General features: G+C 34.4%; 1 protein-coding gene across 9 annotated transcripts in view; it reads left to right on the top strand.

Annotated features, from left to right (window-relative positions):
* Window positions 1-22,279, top strand: part of ARHGAP32 (Rho GTPase activating protein 32) — a 291,479-nt gene that overhangs the window by 240,401 nt on the left and 28,799 nt on the right. For all 9 annotated transcript variants that reach the window (XM_077894162.1, XM_077894164.1, XM_077894163.1 and 6 more), the window contains 4 exons: window positions 9,424-9,573; window positions 17,199-17,301; window positions 19,111-19,255; window positions 19,708-19,790. In XM_077894162.1, the coding sequence (XP_077750288.1) occupies window positions 9,424-9,573; window positions 17,199-17,301; window positions 19,111-19,255; window positions 19,708-19,790 (481 nt within the window). The remainder of the gene's footprint in view (window positions 1-9,423; window positions 9,574-17,198; window positions 17,302-19,110; window positions 19,256-19,707; window positions 19,791-22,279) is intronic.

Here is a 22,279-nt window from a genome sequence, read left to right as displayed (position 1 = left end):
AAAGGTATCTGAAAGTATGGAAACCATACTTAAAGACATTTTAAAATTTGTACAGTAAAAGAAATAAGCGACAGACTGGGAGAAGATGTTTGTAACATGAATAATTAACAAAGGATTCATTTCCAGATTCTATAAGGGATTCTTGCTCATCAGTAAGAAGACAACAACCAAACGGTAAAATGGGCAAAGTTGTATGAACAGTTATTTCACTGAAGAGGAAAACTGAATGGCCAATTAACATACAAAATATTGCCTAACCTGATATCAATTACAGAAATGCATAAAGTGGAAGAAAATTTCATACTAATCAGTTTAGCAAAAATGAAAAAGCCTGAAAGAACTAAATAGGACAGAGAAATGAAGACTGGGAACCTAAAAATACATCCTATGAGAATATATATATGATAAATCATTTTAGGGAATATTTTAGCAAAGTTGAAATATGATTGGAAAATAATATACTCTACAACCTAACGATCCCATGTTTGAACTTGAGAGTCAGAGAAGTCCCCTCCTACGTGCCCAGGGACACACTTAGGAGATTGCTCAATACGATATTGGTGCTAATAACAAAAACTTGGAACTCCCTCAATGACAGTAAGAGAGGAGAAGTCTAAGTGGTGGTAAGTGGTGGTATACATTTATCAGGGAGTACTACAATGTAGTTAAAATGAATATACTGAGTCACAATTATATACTCTGAAAAAATATAATTTTATTTTTTTAAGATTTTATTTATTTAGTCACGAGAGACACAGAGATGGAAACAGAGACACAGGCAGAGGGAGAAGCAGGCTCCATGCAGGGACCCCGATGTGGGACTTGATCCTGAGACTCCAGGATCACGCCCTGAGCTGAAGGCAGATGCTCAACCGCTGAGCCACCCAGGAATCCCTGAAAATATATAATTTTAGAGAAAGTTTAATATAATATGATTCCATTTCTGCAGATTTTAAAAACATTAAAATGATAGTATATATTCTTTATGGTTACATACATGTGTAAAGTATAAAAACATATATGGTAATAATACGGAATTCATGATAAAGGTTCTGTGTGTATAGGATTGGAGGGATAACCGGGTTCAAATATATTTGTAGTGCTTGTTTTTTTTTTAACTTAAGAAAAGGGGAAAATAAACATGAGGAAATAATGTGGCTAAATGTTAAGATCTGAAAAAGCTAGATGATGTGTACATTGACATTGTCATATTATTCTCTTAAGCTTTTCTGTATAATCAAAATATTTTTTAAAGTAAAGATATCCACTAATACTTCTAACAGTTCCTTAGCTCTTGGTTACTCAGGACTAATCCTGACCCCAGGCCTAGTCTTCTGGTCATGTTTTCCAATTAGTTTGGCTTGAAAATAGTCTAAGCAAATTTTAGACCATTAGGCTTTTGAATAATAATGAGGGTAAAACTAAGCATACTATGATAGGCTTTTTTTTTTCCCTTTCAACAGTTTTTTCTTTCTTTTTTTAAAATTCATTTTAAAGATACTGTTGAAGAACAGAAGTTTTGAAACTGAGTAGTCCATGTATACCATCACAGAAAGTCAATTTGACATTGCTTAGAGGAAAACCCTTTCTCCATGTTTATTGATATGAATAGATACATTTTTCAGCCTTAAATAAAAGCAAGTTTATGGAATTTTGTTTTTAAACTCAAGTATTTTCATATTTATATAACAATATATTTCAAAGTTTGCAACAGACTTAGAATTAGATAAATTATGAGATCCTTAAATATCATGTAGTCCAGTTGCCTATATTTCTATACCCCTGTTAAATTTCTGCCAAATGGCATCTCATATGTATTTGAAAACTTCAAGCAAGGAAGGATATTATGCACAATCATAAAAATCCATTGGATATGCTAAATATTATACTCATACTTTATTATACCTGAGGTTTAATAATGATAGTCTCCTCAGGTATTATGCATCCCACCTCTACCTTTTCATTAGTCTGCTTGACTTTATGAATTTATTACAGATCTTAGAACTCAGTGCTTATGATCAAATAAACTTAATACTGAGGTCATTATCTAGCACAAATCATCTTATAATTTAATTTCTGAGAAATTAATCCAGGCTTAGCTTTCAAATCAGCCTGGAATATTTCTGAGACCCAGTTTAGAGAACTCTCGTTTCAGTGAAGTGTTGAGAAAGTAATAATTCTTTGGTTTTGCTGGAGCAATATTATATTGTGTAATTAGCAACACCTGGTGCCCCATGTCTCCATGTCAAGGTTCACTTTGGCTCACTGAACTGTATGCTTTTAGTGTACCCTGTAAACTGGTTATTGGTATCATAAAGATTTACCTTGGAGATATTATGTTGTGTGTCATGCTGCTAAAGCTTTTAACTACTGGAAAGACTGGTCTGGTCGGGTTTGTCTCTGGTTTAAAAAAAAAAAAAAAGCACAGATGTAAAATCTATCACGTGTAAGTAACATGGAAGAAGTTAGCATTGTGGCCCATGTTGCATTTTAACTCCAGAACAGGGAATTTGGATATAAACTGGTATGATTTGCTTTTGTCTAAGTATTGTTTTCGTTTTACTTTTGATCTATTTTATCTGTTGAAATGTCATTGTTATCATCTTTGTTTCTCTAATCCAGCATATTTGGTGGACCTTAACCCTGACACCCTTACCACGCCATGCAATGTTCCTTTGTTAAACTGAGTTTATAAGCACGTAACCGTCTAAACCCAAACCTCCACTCTACCTTCCTCAATAGAAGTCTTCTGATATAACTTGACAGTATTCCATACTTCTATTCCTCAAAAGATAGATTTACTAACTTAGTTTTCTGGTTTGTTACAAAGCAATGGGTGGGAGACAGTGTCAGTGTCCATAAAAATAAGCTTTTCCTGGCCATTTTATTGTCTAAGAAATGGGAAAAATATAAAGAACAGATTAATATGAAGATACATTTATATTTGGAAATATTGTTAGATCTTCAAACTTGAGTATAACTAAATTGAATATTTTTATTAGTTTAAATTTCCAATACAATGAAATTTGTCTATCTAGATGGATAACTGTTGAATTATGGATGCCTGAGCCTTTTACCACAACTGTCTCTACTGCAGTGGATTAGAATGCCAATTAGATGAACAACAATAACAGCAACGCTAAAACTGTATAGAACATAGTTTAATCTTACTTTGAAGACTTAGAAGTCATTTAAAGCTGTATGTCTAGTTGTCGTTTATGAACATTAGTTATTTTGGTGTCTCAGATTGGGATATGGGTTAGTAGCTGGAGACCACACCCACCCCTCCCAGTCTCATTACAAGTTTGGATTTAAAGTTCCCAACTTATCTTATTGTTGGGTTTTTTTTTTTTTTTTTTTTAAGATTTCGTCTATTTATTCATAAAGAGAGAGAGAGAGAGAGAGAGAGAGCAGGCAGCCCGGGTGGCTCAGTAGTTTAGCGCTGCCTTCAGCCCAGGGCGTGATCCTGGAGACCAGGGATTGAGTCTCACGTCAGGATCCCTGCATGGAACCTGCTTTTCCTTCAGCCTGTGTCTCTGCCTCTCTCTCAATCTGTGTCTCTCATGAATAAATAAATAAAATCTTAAAAAGAGAGAGAGAGAGAGACAGACAGACAGACACAGGCCGAGGGAGAAGCAAGCTCCCTGTGGGGAGCCGGATGGGGGACTTGATCCCAGGACCCTGGGATCATGCCCTGAACCGAGGCAGATGCTCAACCTCTGAGCCACCCAGGTGTCCTATCTTACTGTTTTTTGGAAGGGTAACAGAAGCAGGGTACCCAGCTACACAGAGTAGAAGCCAGGTTGTACATATGCTGGCACAATTTTCCAGAAGCCTCATGTGCCAAGTGAGAGCACAGAGTTGGTAATGACAGTCTCCACTGGTCTTAATTTTGTCTCCGATTACAGCCCTTACTTAATTGAGTCTTATGTCACTATTTAGGAAAAATTAACATGAATAGTCTTTACCCCAACAGAAAAAGTTGGCCAATTTCCTGGTTTGTGAGCCAAACTTAGCACACCAAAAGTGGAGTCAGAGCTACCTAGTGTCCTAGAAAGTCCAGTTCTACACGGACTACCCTCTGACTAATGTAATTTTATTGTGTATGGGAGTTTGGTTGGAGGATCATGATTATAATTTATTTCCACACAGTTATCACTGAATTGTGAACATGTATATTTCTTGGTTAATCTAGAATTAACTCCAGTCATTCCAGATATAATATTGCTAATTGATGTGAAGAAAATAAATTTAGTTTTTTCCCTACTAGTGGGGAGTCCAGTTCAGTATGACAAACAACTCATGCATTTTTTTAAATGTTGCAGCTCCATTTGTGCTGAAAATTGTCACTCCCTTCCTTCCTTTCTTCTGGGAAGTGTTACTATGGACCCATGGATTTTTATTTACTCCATATTTTACAATAAGTTACAGCCATTCCTTGTGATGTTTGAATCATCATTATGTCCCAGAGCTGCCCAGTGGGAATCTGTGCACCTGTTGTCTTGGCGAAGCTCCTTCTGGGTGTGGGTGTTTCCCCATCTCACCTTGTGCTTTTCCTGCTGTCAGCCTGCAGTCATTTCTCCAAGGAGTCCTGGTTTGCTTTATTATTTTTTTTAAGATTTTATTCATTTATTCATAGAGGCACAGAGAGAGAGAGAGAGAGGCAGAGACACAAGCAGAGGGCGAAGCAGGCTCCATTGCAGGGAGCCCGACATGGGACTTGATCCCAGGTCTCCAGGACGACACCCTGGACTGAACATGGCGCTAACTGCTGAGCCACCGGGGCTGCCCGGTTTGCTTTATTATTAAGGAGTGATAATTAGAAACCCCCACCTGAGACCTAAGAGGTTCTTTGCAACTGGAATATCATTGTTTCTAAGCCTATTCACTGGCTAGAGCTTAGAGGAAATATATATATATATATATATATTTTTTTTAAGTTTATATTTACATTTTCAACTCAAGTTAACATGATTGGGGTTTTCCTTGATTTCTTTGATTTTATTAATGTATTTCCTTTCTCTCATACTGAAACCCTTGGTTCCTAACACCATTAATATATTTGTTTTGTCCCACAGTATGTATAAAATTGTTTCAGAATTATACTACCAATACTATTACCAATAGTAAAACAGTTGAATGAAATTAAATATTACTTTGTAATTTTTTGTTCTTAGAATATATCCCACCAAGCATGGTCAGCTTACTGTTCACAAATCATTTAAAATATTCTCTCTTTGAAAAAAAAAAAAGAAAAGAAAATATTCTCTCTCTGTTGACAGTGTTACCAAGTTGATGTTTCAGATACATTGTTTCAAGCCCTTTTCAAAATTAGAATTTGCTTTTTTAATGTTCTAAATTTTATTTTTGAGTATGTAGAAAGAATGCTAACATAATTTAAGAATCAAACTATATAAAAAAGGCATATTCAGAGCAGTTTTACTTTCTACACCCATTTTCTTTATCCATTTTATTAATTTGTTTTATCCTTCTAATGTTTCTCTTTGCAAAAACAAACTCTTAGGTACATACATGCATCTGTGTGAATTTATGTGTGTGAAATATGCATTTCCTACCCTTTCTTAAACTAAATATAAACTAAATATACTGTTCTCTACCTTCTTTTTTGACTTAATATATCTTGGAGATTATTTCATATCAGTAGGTAGAGCTCCTCCTTTAAAAAGCAAGCCAAACTCAGGGTGCCTGGGTGGTTCAGTCGGTTGGCGTCTGTCTTTGGCTCAGGTTATGATCTCAGGGTCCTGGGATTGAGCCCTGGGCCCCAAGCCGGAGTTAAGCTCCCTGCCCAGCAGGAAGTCTGCTTCTCCCTCTCCCTCTGCAGCCCCTCCCTCCACCATGTATACTTGCACATGCACTCTGTCTCTTTCTCTCAAATAAATTCTCTGTGCAGACATATCATAGTTAACCAATTCCCTTTAATGCATATTTGGGTTTCTTTTTTTTTTTTTTTAAAGATTTTATTTATTTATTCATGAGAGACACACAGAGAGAGACAGAGAGAAAGAGAATGGCAGAGACACAGACAGAGGGAGAAGCAGGCTCCATGCAGGAAGCCTGATGTGGGACTTGATCCCGGGACTCCAGGATCATGCCTTGGGCCAAAGGCAGGCGCCAAACCTCTGAGCCACCCAGGGATTCCCACCCCCACCCCATATTTGGGTTTCTAACACACAGATTCTTTTTAAAGTAACCTTTCTAAAATGTTTAAACGTCAGTGTGTTTTCATTGCATACGATCCAAACTTAACAATGGCCTCTAGTACCTGGGCTTTGCATACCTCTTCAACCTCATTTCATACCACCATCTTCCTCGCCCACTACACTCAGTGCCTTACAAATCAGATGTGACTTCACAGTTTCCCTGACCACCCATCCAGTGTAGTCTCTTTTCTCTTGCCATTATTACTTCATCTGTTTCCTAATGAGCAGTTAAAAGCAATCTGAAATTACCTGGTTGTCTCAATTTAGGCAGTATCTCTTGGTAGCTTAGAGCTTGGGTTTTTGAGTCAGGCCACCTGATTTTGAATCCTAGTTGTATGACCTTAGACATGTTATTCAGCACTCTGTACCTTAGTTTCTTCATCTGAAAAAGGGAATAATAATAGTATTTTCCTTATAGAGAGAGCTCCGGGAGAAATGAATGGTTCATAAACACTTGTGCAGTGGCTAGCACTTACTAAGTATAAAATAAATGCTGGATATATTGGTACTTTTATTTAGCTGTTCATTGTCTTTCTCCCTTCAATAAGCTCTCTGAAAGCATGGAGTTGCCTGAGTTGTTCCCCACTATAATCTCAGAACTTAGAATAGTTCTTAAGAAGCATATTTGTTGCTGAATGAATAGTACTTAAAGTTCAATTCCCATTCCTGTGAAACATTCTTGGAGATGTGAGACTAAAAGAATGCTTTCACATATACATCATATGCAGTTGTCAAATTCAACAGATACTTCTATCAAATTTGTCATCAACATACAAATGCCTCCTATTAACATGTATCTTGGAAGTTTTGGCCAGTTATTAAAATCTAAAACAGAAATAACAACTTATTCCTATCAGACAAAGGACAGAATTATCATATTTGCTTTGATGCAATTAACTATCCATGAAATCCAAAAGGACCAGCTAAAATCCTCTTAAAATTGTTGAGAATTTGGTAAGTGATCAGATTTGAACTATATATAAAGAAATTGTTTTCTAGCATACCAGTAAAAGTAAATTAAAAAAAAAAGTAAATTAAAGCCATAATTGAAGAAAAGGATTATTCTACAAGACCAGCAAAAAAATGTAAATGATGTAATAATATTCCTAACCAGAGATATATGTGGAACATAGCTTTTCATAAAGAAAATTAGAAAACTTTACTGAGAGAGATAAGTTTAGAAAAATGATGACACATTCTGTTTCCAGATGGTAATATTGAATATAGTAACTAAAATTCTTTCATATTATATCACTGTAATATTAATAATATATAAAATCACATATAAATATGTTAAATTATTACAAACCAAACTCACTTGTATTTTTAATAAATCTTGTCATAATTATTTTAAAGTTTATGTAGAAAATGTGTGAGGATGAACAGAAATGGTTTGATGGCCATTCTTTAACAAAGATATATAACACAGTATCTGTAGCAACTAGGGGAGAATAATACTCCTACAAATCCAGTGACTTTTAATATAGAAATATGTGTGACATACTTCTGAAGTTACCCAAGTGTGCTATAAATACCTAGCTAGCAAATAGGAGAGTGCCTCATTTGCATTCACAGCAAGGAATCTAAGATACAAGAGCAGTTGTGATTTACCCAACGTTTCAGGGCCAGAAGAGATAGCATCATAGTCTGACAATTCTAAGTAAATTTTAAATACAGATGTAGAAAAAATAAATTTCCCATTTAATTTGTGTATGGTCTAGGATGACTACATTGTTCCAGTATGCCTAACATTTCGTGGTTTTAACACTGAGCGTCTCATGTTCCAGGAAACATGGGCAAACCAGTATGGTTGATCACCCTCACACAGTTCATAGAAAAGATGCTTATGTCTGTAAATAGTATTTCTCACAAAATGGAAAGACATGGAAGACAAGTGACTGATTTGATCCATAGAAATCCATGTATGGCCATCTTGGGGTCCCCAGGCCACACGTTCTCTCAGTACACAGACATCCTACAGGAAGCTTCATCAGTTCAGGGGATTAAAGATTTGGGTTCACTCAAGAATCTATACATAGTAGGATTCACTAAGACATCTAGTAATCATTTGCAAACCAAGTAGGAAGATTGAGGCCATGTGGCTTCTATCCCACAACTGATCTGTGAGTTTATGGTAGTTATTGTGCATTGACTTTTAGAGTAATTTTTCCTTTAGTTTGCACTTTTCAGAAGTCATTTTTTTTTCTGGAGATTTGTTTGCTTTCAATTATTTTGCTCTTGTCTTTATAAATATATCCATCAGTAGAAATACTTTACTGCATATTCTACTTATTTCTCACCTTTATCTACAAGTAAATTAAAGTGAAATATTTAGTATGCTATACAAGTGTGTTAATAGAAGATCTAATGTTTTTTAATATGTGTATATGTTTTATAGAGCCATTGGTTTGTCAGGTGCGCTCTATATCTTATTTTTTTAAGAAGATTTTATTTATTCATGACAAACACAGAGAGAGAGAGAGGGAGGGAGGGAGGAAGGGAGGCAGAGACACAGGCAGAGGGAGAAGCAGGCTCCATGCAGGGATCCTGATGTGGGACTCGATCCCGGGACTCCAGGACCATGCCCTGGGCCGAAGGCAGACACTAAACCACTGAGCCAGCCAGGGATCCCCTGTGCTCTATATCTTAATGAGATTGTCCTCTTTATAAAATGGAAAGAGGGAGTTGTTTCTTTTTTCCATTTTTCTTTCCAGATTGTAAATACTTTAAAAATTCTAACCACCAAGTAAAATATTTTAGAAATTGACAAGAAAAGCAAACCACATTTATACCATTTTAGGTCTTTCTTACTATAAAAATTTCCAAAACAATGTAGTACAGTAAAACTTGGGTCCCAGTCATAATCCCGTAGAATTCTTGGGTATACAATGGGGTATGCAGTGGGAAGGTGGCTGTCTTACCAAGCTTGATTTATAGATCACAGATTAAAATACATTAAGTTGCTGACAGTAGCATCAAGTAAGATCACAGGTTGGTGTGAAGAAGGTGTAAAATTATGATATTATTTATAAAATAACTGTTGCCTAAACTTCTGCCGAAAATTTTCCACAGAACATAAAGTGTACTTGTAATTGGTTATTTTGCAGTAAGCCTGTTGAGATCTCTGTTGTTTTTTTACCCTAAGTAAAAATGTAATTACTTGTCACAACTAAGGTATTTCCTCTTTATTATTATTTTTTAGTGTCTAAAAAGCACGGCAAGCTCATTACTTTCTTACGCACATTCATGAAGTCTCGTCCAACAAAACAGAAGCTGAAGCAGCGGGGGATTTTGAAAGAGAGGGTGTTTGGTTGTGACTTGGGGGAGCACCTTCTGAATTCTGGTTTTGAAGGTAAAAATAAAATTTATAATCTCATAATTTCAGTTTCTGACCTCTCCATATAATTTTTTTAGGATCCATTTTGAAGCAGGATTACCCAACCAATGCAGTGTCTATTCCGTTTAAGCTAGCAGCATGTATCAAGCTTTTTCTTTTTTTTTTTTAGAGTATTTCAAACATTTTATTTTTTATATCAAACTTTTTCATGTACTCATTTGAGTTCTGAGATAACAGAATAAAAAGGCTTTAGAATGCACTGTAGCATCAGAGATGCTTGTGTTCTGTCTAGAACAACTAAGACATTTACACAAAGGCACAACTGCACTATTAATCTTCATTATTTTTATATCTGTCCAGATAGCCTTCTCAGCCAATTTCCTCTCATATTTTATTGTAAATTATTTAATTTCTGTTTTGAAAAAAAAAAAAATCCATGTTTTGAGACTATAAAATACCAAGACCAGGCTCCCAACTTTTGTTGCTAAAAACTTAAATTTCTTTATAAATTAAATTCTAATTCAAGAATTTGGTGGTTGGATGAATGGATAGAGGGGATGAATGGATAGGAAAAAAGGAAAAAGTTAAAAAAATTTTTAAATAGCACTTTCCTCTACTATCTACTTTATAGATGATAAAATATTAAAGAAGTATTGACAAGTACCAGAAATAGATGATTTGTGAAATTGTGAGTTCTGATGTGAAATACCCATTGCACCTTTTAAGAAGGACACTAGTGAAAACTACTGTTAAGTACCAATAAATATCAAGTTTAAATTAAGGCCTTATTCCTTGCTTAAAGAACGGCAATGTATTTATAACATGAATTTAATGCAAACTATACTATGTTTCTTGAGGGAGAAGGCAAAATGTTATTTTGAACAGTTGTTATTCCTGAACAAATGTCAACTTAATGCAGTTAATAAACAAAGAAATAGGCAAACAAAAGCCCTGATTATTGTTTTAACTAGTCAAAATGCACATGGAAAAATAAGTGGGAATATTAAGGAGCATTGTGGGGAAAAAATCATTGATAGGATAGGAGACCTCTAGCTTTACTAAATATTAAAATAATATTCAAAACTATAATGTTAATAGTTTAGAGAATGAGATCTGAATGAAACAGCTTGGAATGTTCGGAAGTAGTCCTTACTATAGATGAGAATCCACTGTGAAAAAGTATGGTTTTAAAACCAGGTCATGGGGAGGGGTTACTTATTATATACATTATATATATATATGGGGTGTTGTAGAGAGAGAAGAGGAGAAAATACGAAAATACGAAATAGCAATTTTGACAAAATTCTCATTTCATTACACTGAAAATTCCAAATGTATAAAAGAGCTCACTATTTTAAACTCATATAAATGCTAATATGAAATGACTTCTTTTTGAGATCAAAGAGGAATAAAGCTTACTCAGATTAAAAAGACAAACCGTAAAAGAAGAGCTGGTCTCAAATACCTAATTTCCATCTGATGAAAATAGCAAATGGAAAGGTACTTTGGACTGAGAAAATAATCTTTTCAGGGTATGATAGAATGCTCCTAATATATTGTATGAAAATATCAGTCAGATTTGTGAGAAAATTAAACCCCTGGGTAGGAGAATTGAGAAAAGATATAAACATGATTTTCAAAAGGAGATAGATGGTATCTAAAATACAAAAAATTACTTATTCATAATCATGGAAATGTATCTTTACACAGTTTTGATATGCCATTTTATATTGGTAAACATTATTAATGTAACAGAACCATTTTTCTAAATTATGATATTCAGTGCTATATAAAAACAGCAGTCATTTTTTTTTTTTTTTACCAATAAGTAAAAATTGTTAGTTTCAGGTAGCTCTGTGAATTATTACTTTTTTGGAAAATTTTAGACACTCTATAGCAGAAGACTATAGTATTTCTTTTATGTAGCAATTCTCCTTAGGGATTTATTCTAAAGTTACATTTTGGTAGGAACAAAAGCATTCATTTATGGCATTAGATATAATAGCAAAAAAATTTGAATACTCAATTTTTAGGGAAATTGTCCTCTACATTATGAGGCTATGGAAATTGTAATTTGAACATAGCATACAAATTTGGGAATGTCATATACATGCTTTTTTGGAAGCAAGGATATTTAGGTGATACGTAAAATGAATATAATTATGGTAGAGTGTTAGATGTAGATGTGAATATTTTTGTGACTTTTTTCTTAGTTCTGCATTTTCAATTAAAAGGAAGAAAAAAAGCACTAGAAGAATATTAGAAATGAAATTAATAATCTTAAAAAAACTCTGCTAAAGGCCTGTCCAGGGGAAAAGTGTTATATTCAAATAATTAGAGAAGCAAAAATTAACTTGTGACATTAGAGTGTCATTGTAATTTGGTAAAATTTAAAAGGCAGAAACCTTGAAGATTGAAGTTAGATACATTCTAGTTAACATATTAAAATTATTTCTGTTTGACCAGGAATAGAAGACAATGAAGAATAAGTATTCATTTGAATAATTAAATGAAGACTAACAGGAAAGGGAAACCTTTGAAATTTACTAACTAAAACTTTAATTAGGAAAGAAAATAATTTTTATTATGGGGCAATTAAAACTAAGATTTTGAGACTTCATTTATACTGTGTATAATTTATAACTACAGTTATGTGTGTGCATGTAGAGAGAAGGAGGACTGTTTTAAAAATGTCTAAAACAAACAGGATTGAATATATAATACATAATATTTTAAAGTCTAAATGCAAACAGAATAATCACAAAGAAGAATGATATATTTATATAGTATATACATAGTTGTAAGGAGAGAGTAGATAAATATGGATAGCCAGATAGATAATATTATATAGTATATATAAATCATTCTTTCTTACATTTATTCAGTTTTAGTTTGGGCTCTAACATAGTGTCCTTATTATATATAAACTAGATTTTGTACCAGATTTTTCTAAGAAGAAAGCTCATTCCAGAGTATTGTTTTGCTAGGTGACTCATTTTTTTAATTTTACTCCTAATGAATAATCAACTTTATAGAGAGATTATCCTGTTAACACTTTCTAAACTATTGAGCACCTCCCTGTTGGAGCAAGTGACAAACCTGACCTGTTTCTTCTATACAAAGTGTTGTAAGAAATCATGTAGGAACCTGACAAGGCATTTAAAAAAAAAATTCTTTCAGTGATTCCCTGGTTCCAGGATTCACTCAGAATGATCTTACAGCATCTCAGCTACCACAGACCATAATGCTTATAAATGAGTTGCTTAAAGATTTTATACAGTTATCTAAAGAACTGATTTTTTAAAAAAAATCTTGTCACATAGTACGTTTTGGTGGATAATTTGTCGTTTGCCTAGTCATCCTTAATTATATAGTCAAATGTTTTTTGTTATCTTAGTTTCTTTTTTACTTTTATGACTTTTTCATTTTTATTTCTTTCATATCTCATTTTGTTCAGCCTTGGGTGGATGTGCTACTAACAGGAGGGAGTGTTTCCTGGTTTTTTCCGCTATGCTCTTTAGCTTTCACATGTCAATTCAGCAAGTTTTAATTGTACTTAGAAGTTTCGGGTGTGTTTCCATTCTTAATATGCTAGGAGAGGTCAGATGGCCAGTATGTCCCTTCTTTCTGAAAAATAACACATTTAGTAACTACAGTTGTTCGTGCATCCCTTAACTATGATAAATTTATTCCAATGAAACAAAAAGTTTTCAGTGATCATTTATTTTTGCACATATTGGAAACCAAATTTCCTTAAAATGAGGTTTGAAATGAAATTGCAAAAAAGAACTTTACAGAAAACTTGGTTCTCTACAAAAAACAAATTAGTTGGTAAAAAATATAAAAATTGAAAAACTCAAGGTGAGGAAACTCTGTTGTCTGAACGTATTTCTGTGTTTGAGAGTAATCCTTTAGATAGTCATATTTTCCTAACTAAAAATCGGGATGCACATTCTACTAAGTAATGCTGTGCCGGCGCACTTACAGCCTAGAAGCCACCACCCTGAGAATGGAAGTGCACTCTTTTTCTGTATCACAGAATGCATGTATCTATATAGAGAGGATGTAATAAATGATGAATGAGTGAGTGAGTGAATGAATGAATGAATGAAGAAAAAAGAACAGAAATGAAGCCGCAACTATCAAGGAAAACCAAAGACCAATTCGTGTCCTACTACCTTATCGCATCCTTCTCTTAGCTATGATTCTGAACTTAAGGGTCATCAGTTTAGACCTGTACTTTTAATTTTTTAATTTGTAATTTTTTAAAAGATTTTATTTATTTATCCATGAGAGACACAGAGAGGGAGGCAGAGACACAGGCACAGGGAGAAGCAGGCTCCATGAGGGGAGCTCGATGTGGGGCTTGATCCCTGGCCCCCAGGATCACACCCTGAGCTGGAGGCAGATGCTCAACTGCTGAGCCACCCGGGCATCCAAGATATGTACTTTTTGATATATTGCCGTGATGATTTACATACTGAATAAAAGTGGATAAGAAGTGTTTTATAGGAGAATGTGCAAATAATTCCTCAAGTTCTACCATCTTTTGGAAAAACAGAAAAACTGGTTTCTAATGCTGTGTTTTGACAGGGCCATTGTTTACTGTGCACTTGGCTGGTTTGTTAGATGGTTTGGAGGCAAAAGTTGGCTAGCATGATGCCTTTCTAACTAGGATTTCTCTAGTAGTATATTGGGTTCCCATATTGCTTTTTTATGTGTTAGTGAAAGAGAAACCAAATCTTTTCTCTTTTTATCTTCTGATACTGTGCTTCAGTTTCTACTCTTTTCTTTAAAATGAAGTTTATGCTTTTCTCTTTATACTACCTATTGTAAATAACGATTTCATTTGTCTCTCTAAAAATTCTAGTAAAAATACTATTCAGTTATGGTGATTTTACTTATGAAGGCCCAATATGTGATTATGTGGACATTCAGTCTTTTTACCTAGGGAATGTAAAATGTAAAGAAAGAATTCAGGTCTTTTCCATGAAGTATTATGCTTACAGAGCCTTAGCCATATTACCAGAAAAAGACTTCTGATTCCCTGTATTTCAAAGTTTTCCTACTTGTTTGGGAGAATATAAGTAAGTATGAATTTAATATCACATGTTTGTGAGAGCCCCAAGAAACTTATCTATACTTTTTAATGGATGGTAGCTTGGTTTTTTTTGAAAATTCTGTAAAAATGCATACTATGAGAGCCTGATAATACAGAAATAAAACCCTGTATTCTGAAGGGCTTTGTGTACTGGGGTGAGTTGGCATGCTAATTTGGAGCATACATAATAAGAAGTATCTTTTTAAAAACAGAAGAAAAAAAAGATTTGTTTTCCTTTCTTTCTTTAAGTCATTTTGTTAGTTATCCCAATAATTTTTATACATATTTCCTTCGAAGTAGGTGATAGAAATTTCTCAGGTTCCAATTTATTTTTTTTTACATCTAGTTTGTAAGGATAGAAACCTAAGGCACCGAGGTTATCCTCAATGGAACAGTATTAGGAGTAGGATTCAAGTTCAGCAAGATATTTTATTTTTCGGGAAGATATTTTATATTTGGCGTATCAATTTGACATAGAGATTGCTTATAACATCAAAATGAGTCCACAAAAAAATACCTGGCAACTCTGCCCACCTTTCATCTCTACCACCTAAATGCAATCCCTTTCTTGCTACTAAAATTCTTGAACATCTTTAGAGGCAGAAAGCATACAGTTGAAAATGAATACAGCTTCTTAATGAAAACTGAGATTTCCTTACTCCACTGACTTGGTCATATAACTTTTTAGGCTCACAAGAGCACTTATTAATTAATCCATTTATCCATTTTGTACATTGTTTTAAGACATGCTCCTGGATTTTGGATGTACAAAGATGGATGAACCATGCTTTTGCTCCTTAAAGTATGGCTATTAAAGGATAAGAGTTGTATAAACAAACAAATAATATTTCAAAATGACATAGTTCTTTGGGCACCTACCACATTATGCAGCTACCACTCCTCATGAGTATTTAAAGAAGGCTTGCTTAAGAGTTATAGTTCAGTTGGGTTTTCAACAACAGCCAGAGTTTTTCTGTAGGAAGGCATTAGTAGGAAGAGAGTCCGGGGAGAGGAAATTGTTTTTTCTCTACAAGGAAATTGAGGGACTTATAAAATGACTGGTTTGTATGGCCAAAGATGAAGCTTCAATTGGCCTAGAGTTGTGAAATATGGAAATGTGGTAACAATAAAAAAGTGCAATTATAAAGGACCTTACATTATTAGGCAGTATTTTGCTAAGTAAAAATTGGCTTTCTAGTTGGACTGCTTGAGGTAGAGTCTTGTTTCTGCCATTGTTTCCTGCTTGCCCTTCGGTAAAACTTCGTCTCTGCAAGGTTCAGTTTCCTCTCTGTATGATGGGGATAATGATAGAGCTTTTCCTATGAATTTAAATGAGAGCATCTATTGTAAAACACTTAGCTTGGCACATTTTACATGCTCAAAAATATAGCTGCTTTAAGAAATTATTCAAAGCTAGGGAGTGTAAATTTTAAATGTAAATTGTAGGACCTAACAGAATTTAAAAGATAGAATACAGGAAGAACAAGGAGGCAGAAGAAGCAAGAAGTCTTATATTAATAAACTAATATTATATTACAATAAGTAAAATACATTAGCTAAAATTAACTTATTAAAATATCTTAGTAGTTTCATTTCCCAATATGGATGTTTCATCCCTTGTGTAGTAATTTTTTGCAGACCAAATAATGTTCTCCCAATCTTCTTTTCAGAGATTTTTAACTAACACTATCAAATGAACATAGTTACTAAAGCCTGTGAATTAATCAGTCTGCATTATAAGACAAAGTTCAAATTTCAGCTACTGTCCAGTTTTGAGTGATTATGAAAAAAATGTAAAATTATATACTTTGAACAGTCTTTTCTAGACTATAGGCCCAGAATGGCGCTCCATTTATGTCAGGTGTTCAGTGAGGTAACCAGAGAGAGTACCCTTCTTTTCTTTCTACTTATCGATGAGCTAATAGTATTAAGCCAGAACATTGACAATTTTAATGTAAAGACAGGCAGGAAATGACAAGATTCCTTCTACTTGAAATTGCTTTGACCTTTGCTTTATGTCAATGTTTTGTTTACTGGATAAAATTTACAATCAGCATTAACTACGAAAAGATGGAAGACACTTTTAAAAGTGAGAAATTGGAGCATTTATAGGCAATAATTATGTTGGGATACACATTAACTTTGTCCATTTTTTATGTATGAAATACAGCTGAAAAGCTGTATCTTTTTTCAAGTCTGATATGGTGTTAGGACAAAACATTTCATCTCAGTGTTGTGACATGACCTATACAAGACTGCCGCAGATCTTAGACTATCCTAATAATGAACAAATTCTTTCACTTGCCTAAATATAATGGGAGAGAATCCATCTTGATATTCAGGAACGTTGTCTAGTTTCAATGTGAAAATAAGTAAACATGACCTCATCACTTTGTGTAGTAGATTAATCTCTGCCACTTATAATTTTAATTTATAGATTTTATTTCGCTTGTGAAAACTAAGACATTCTCATTTTTTGGTGACTTTGTTTTGATAGAATATTCCCAGTTTAATCCATGTCTTTAAAAATTCTCTTCAGTGCCCCAGGTTCTTCAGAGCTGTACAGCATTCATTGAGAGATATGGGATCGTGGATGGAATATATCGTCTCTCTGGCGTTGCCTCTAATATCCAGAGACTACGGTAAAACTTTATCTGGCAGTTTCTTTTTTATTCCAGTTGTAATTTACTAAAATAAAATTATTTCAAAATTAAAGTCACATTGATTACCATAATTTTTAGTATTATAGTTGAGATAAAGTAGGAAGTAATATCCATAGTATTCTCTGTAGATGTTTTCCTGAATGCCATTTCTTCATCTGTTGTATCAGAAGACCATGGCTTCTTAACCTCTTCAATTCTCATATTTTGCCTCATTGCAGTATTTGAAGCCCTTAGCAAATTTCAAAGTTTGAATCCAAGAAAACAATGAGAGGTGAAAATTTACATTTTAATAGAATTATTTCTTAGTTCTTAATTAAAATTGACAAGTGAAACTTACTATGTTAAACCAGCCTTGCAACCCAGGAATGAATCCCACCTGATTCGGGATGAATCGTTTCTTTTTTAATGTCCTGTTGGATTCATTTTACTAGTGTTTCATTGAGAATTTTTGCTTCTATATTCATCAGTGGTATTGGCCTATAGTTCTCTTTTTCGTGGATTCTTTTATTTGGTTTTGGCCTCATAGAATGAGTTTGGAAGTTTTCCTTCCTTTTTCTATTTTTTGGAAGAGTTTGAGAAAAAGAAGTATTAACTCTTCTTTAAATGTTAGTAGAATTCACCCTTGAAGCCATCTGGTCTTGAACTTTGTTGGGAGATTTTTTTATTACTGATTCAGTGTCTTTGTTAGTTTTCAGTCTTTTCAAGTTTTCTCTTTCTTCCTGTTTCAGTTTTGGTAGTTTATATGTTTCCAGGAATTTATCCATTTCTTCCAGGTTGTCTAAATTGTTGGCATATAGTTTTTCATAAAATTCTCTTACGATTGTTCGCATTTCTGTGGTGAAACTTCTTCCAATCTCCTTTAACGCTAGTGCTGTAATATATGCTCAATTGTGTGTATGTTAGGTGTTTTACATCCTTGCCCCCTCCTGAGAGACAAAAATAATGGTCTCCTTTATATGAGCAATAGAAATTTTATTTTTGCTCCATCTCTCAGATTCTAGTTTATTCTTAATATGTTATTATCCTTGTTTTGCATGGTGGTGCATGGTAAATACCATTATTCCATGCAGATTTTAATATTCTAATTGACCACAGAGCTCATCTCTGTTTTCAGGAATACATGTTTGGAAAATACTTAAATTGATTCTTGTGCTAAAGACAGTGTCAGTCTTTAGCTTCAGATGCAGCAGATCTCATATGCACATTGTCCACATACATACACTAACCCTCTAGCTTGATAAGTAGTCCCATGCCTGTAGATTAATATTAATTAACCTCCTGCAGAGTGAGCCTAACCTGCCTTAGTATACTAAGCACAACTTTCATTTCACTCACTTTAAACTATAGATTTTGCTGGCTATAAAACTTGGTTAGCTAGAAATTGCTTTATAATATTTCTGGCTTCCTTATTACCCTTCTTCAATGGAAGTATTCTTGAACTATACATCTTGTACCTGAGGAATTTCTGTATAGAATTGCTGCTAGTCATCTCTAGCTTGCAGAAATGCCAAAATATTGGATATTCAAACCACTGGAAATTTGTAGTTCTGTTTTCAGATCTATGTGTTAAGAGTTGTTCATCAATATGCATTTGAGATTATTGTCCATTTTAATATTAGACCTATGCCCACTTGTCTTATGATCAGACATCCAATTAATGCTGAAGTCCAAATGTAACTTAATACAATCACTTGAATAAAAACATTAACTTTGCTTTGCTTATATATAAGTCCTATATTTGCTTTTTCTTCAATAAAATAATTTTGTTTTGTCTCTCATCTTTGTTAGCCACGAGTTTGACTCTGAACATGTCCCCGACCTGACAAAAGAACCATATGTTCAAGACATCCATTCTGTGGGTTCCCTCTGTAAGCTATATTTTCGAGAGCTCCCAAACCCTCTGCTCACATACCAGCTGTATGAGAAATTTTCTGTGAGTATTGTTTTTTCTGTGAGTAATTAAAGTCACTTTTAATCAAATTCTCTTTGGAGTTTTGCTGTCATTTTATTCCAAACGTGTAAAGATTGGTTTGGTCATGTAAGAAACAGTTCTGTGACTAAAATATCTCCTTTAAAGAAAACAAAACACAGTTATTGCTAGCTAGTCCATAGTCTTCATCGTTTTCACATTTTCTTTCTTTTAGTTTCTGACTTTGATCCACTAATCTTATCACACTTAATATTGGTTACCATAAAGTTTTAAAAAGTTATCTTTTAATAGATTTCAATGTCCACATAGTATGGAAGCAAAGTTTACTTTGTTGATACTCTATTTCCTTGTCATTCAGCATCAAAAGGTAGAGTAAAAACTGAATTGCTTTTTTTTTTTTTTTTTTTTTTTACCAACAAAGCCTACTGGTTTATTTCACATTGTGGTTGTTGCAGGATGCTGTCTCAGCAGCAACAGATGAAGAAAGGCTGATAAAAATTCATGACGTCATCCAGCAACTCCCTCCTCCGCACTACAGGTGAGTCACGTGTTGTAAGATAGCACCCAAAAGTACAAATCAGTTGATGTGAAGAGTAGTTTTTTCCTTGGGTTTCTAACTATTTAAATTTCCACGGAGTTCTATTTAAACTTACATTTGTTCAGACGTTATGTTTATTTGTCATTGTATCCCAAGGCCTGGCACAGTACTGGCATCCAATAACCACTTAGTAAATGTTGAATTAATGAATAAATAAGTGAACAAATGGATAGTTGATTAAGCCTGTTTTGTTGTTTGATTTGTCTTTTGAGCCACTGAGAAATATTGGGGTGTATGATCACAAGTAAGAGTACTTTACTTGTGATTGCGTGGATCCAAAATACGGACACAGTACTGGGGGCCTGTTTACTTGTTTTCTTTTTTCCAACCCTCTTTCCTTCTTTAAAAGGTGTCTGTGTAGACCCACAAAATCTAACAGGTATCACAGAATTCTTCCTCAAGAGACTCTCATATCTATAAAGAGCTCAAATCTTGGGTGTTTTGTTCTTATTTATTGGTTTTGTTGTTGTTGCTACTTTTTAAGATGCAATTTATTTGTATGTTAATTTGGACTTTTAACTTTAAAAGATTTTATTTATTTATTTATGAGAGAGAAAGTGAGAGAGGCAGAGACACAGGCAGATGGAGAAGCAGGCTCCATGTGGAGAGCCTGACGTGGGACTCCTTCCCGGGTCTCCAGGATCATGCCCTGGGCTGAAGGTGGCGCTAAACCACTGAGCCACTGGGCTGCCCTCTCAGAAATATTTTTGCCCATATCTGAAAAGACCCGAATAAAATTGAAGATGACTGCTATTTAGTGAGAGAAAGAAAATGGTAAACCATAGATGATAAAAGCAAAAGGCAAAATTCTTAAATTTCAATTATTTTTTAAAAATTTTTTTCTATTGGTGTTCAATTTACCAACATACAGAATAACCCCCAGTGCCCGTCACCCATTCACTCCAACCCCCCGCCCTCCTCCCCTTCTACCACCCCTAGTTCATTTCCCAGAGTTAGGAGTCTTTACGTTCTGTCTCCCTTTCTGATATTTCCCACACATTTCTTCTCCCTTCCCTTATATTCCCTTTCACTATTATTTATATTCCCCAAATGAATGAGAACATATAATGTTTGTCCTTCTCCGACTGACTTACTTCACTCAGCATAATACCCTCCAGTTCCATCCACGTGGAAGCAAATGGTGGGTATTTGTTGTTTCTAATGGCTGAGTAATATTCCATTGTATTCTAATGGCTGAGTAATATTCCATTGTGTACATAAACCACATCTTCTTTATCCATTCATCTTTCGATGGACACCGAGGCTCCTTCCACAGTTTGGCTATCGTGGCCATTGCTGCTATAAACATCAGGGTGCAGGTGTCCTGGCGTTTCACTGCATCTGAATCTTTGGGGTAAACAAGTACTGGGTCGTAGGGCAGGTCTATTTTTAACTCTTTGAGGAACCTCCACACAGTTTTCCAGAGTGGCTGCACCAGTTCACATTCCCACCAACAGTGCAGGAGGGTTCCCTTTTCTCCGCATCCTCTCCAACATTTGTGGTTTCCTGCCTTGTTAATGTTCCCCATTCTCACTGGTGTGAGGTGGTATCTCATTGTGGTTTTGATTTGTATTTCCCTGATGGCAAGTGATGCAGAGCATTTTCTCATATGCATGTTGGCCATGTCTATGTCTTCTTCTGTGAGATTTTTCTTCATGTCTTTTGCCCATTTCATGATTGGATTGCTTGTTTCTTTGGTGTTGAGTTTAATAAGTTCTTTATAGATCTTGGAAACTAGCCCTTTATCTGATAGGTCATTTGCAAATATCTTCTCCCATTCTGTAGGTTGTCTTTGAGTTTTGTTGACTGTATCCTTTGCTGTGCAAAAGCTTCTTATCTTGATGAAGTCCCAATAGTTCATTTTTGCTTGTTTCTTTTGCCTTCGTGGATGTATCTTGCAAGAAGTTACTGTGGCCGAGTTCAAAAAGGGTGTTGCCTGTGTTCTCCTCTAGGATTTTGATGTAATTTTGTCTCACATTTAGATCTTTCATCCATTTTGAGTTTATCTTTGTGTATGGTGCAAGAGAGTGGTCTAGTTTCATTCTTCTGCATGTGGATGTCCAATTTTCCGAGCACCATTTATTGAAGAGACTGTCTTTCTTCCAATGGATAGTCTTTCCTCCTTTATCGAATATTAGTTGACCATAAATTAAATTTCAATTATTGACAAAGAAATAAATGCAGCAGATGTTTTGGTAATGTACAAATTAAATAATTTAGTGCTTACTTTTTCAAAATGACATTGTTTATAAAGATGTTTTAAAACTCAGCACTAAATTTGGCACTAAATCAACACTAAATTCTTTTAATTTAGGTAAGTAATCTCTATACCCGATGTGGGACTTGAACCCACAAACCCGAGATCAAGAGTCATGTGCTCTTCTGACTGAGTCAGCCAGACACCCCTAAAATTTTTGATCAACCTTAAG

The sequence above is a fragment of the Canis aureus genome, chromosome 3, assembly GCF_053574225.1.
Source record: "Canis aureus isolate CA01 chromosome 3, VMU_Caureus_v.1.0, whole genome shotgun sequence".
Taxonomy (NCBI): Eukaryota; Metazoa; Chordata; class Mammalia; order Carnivora; family Canidae; genus Canis; species Canis aureus.
The sequence above is the reverse complement of the archived record's forward strand: the minus strand, read 5'-3'. Positions and strand labels throughout refer to the sequence as shown.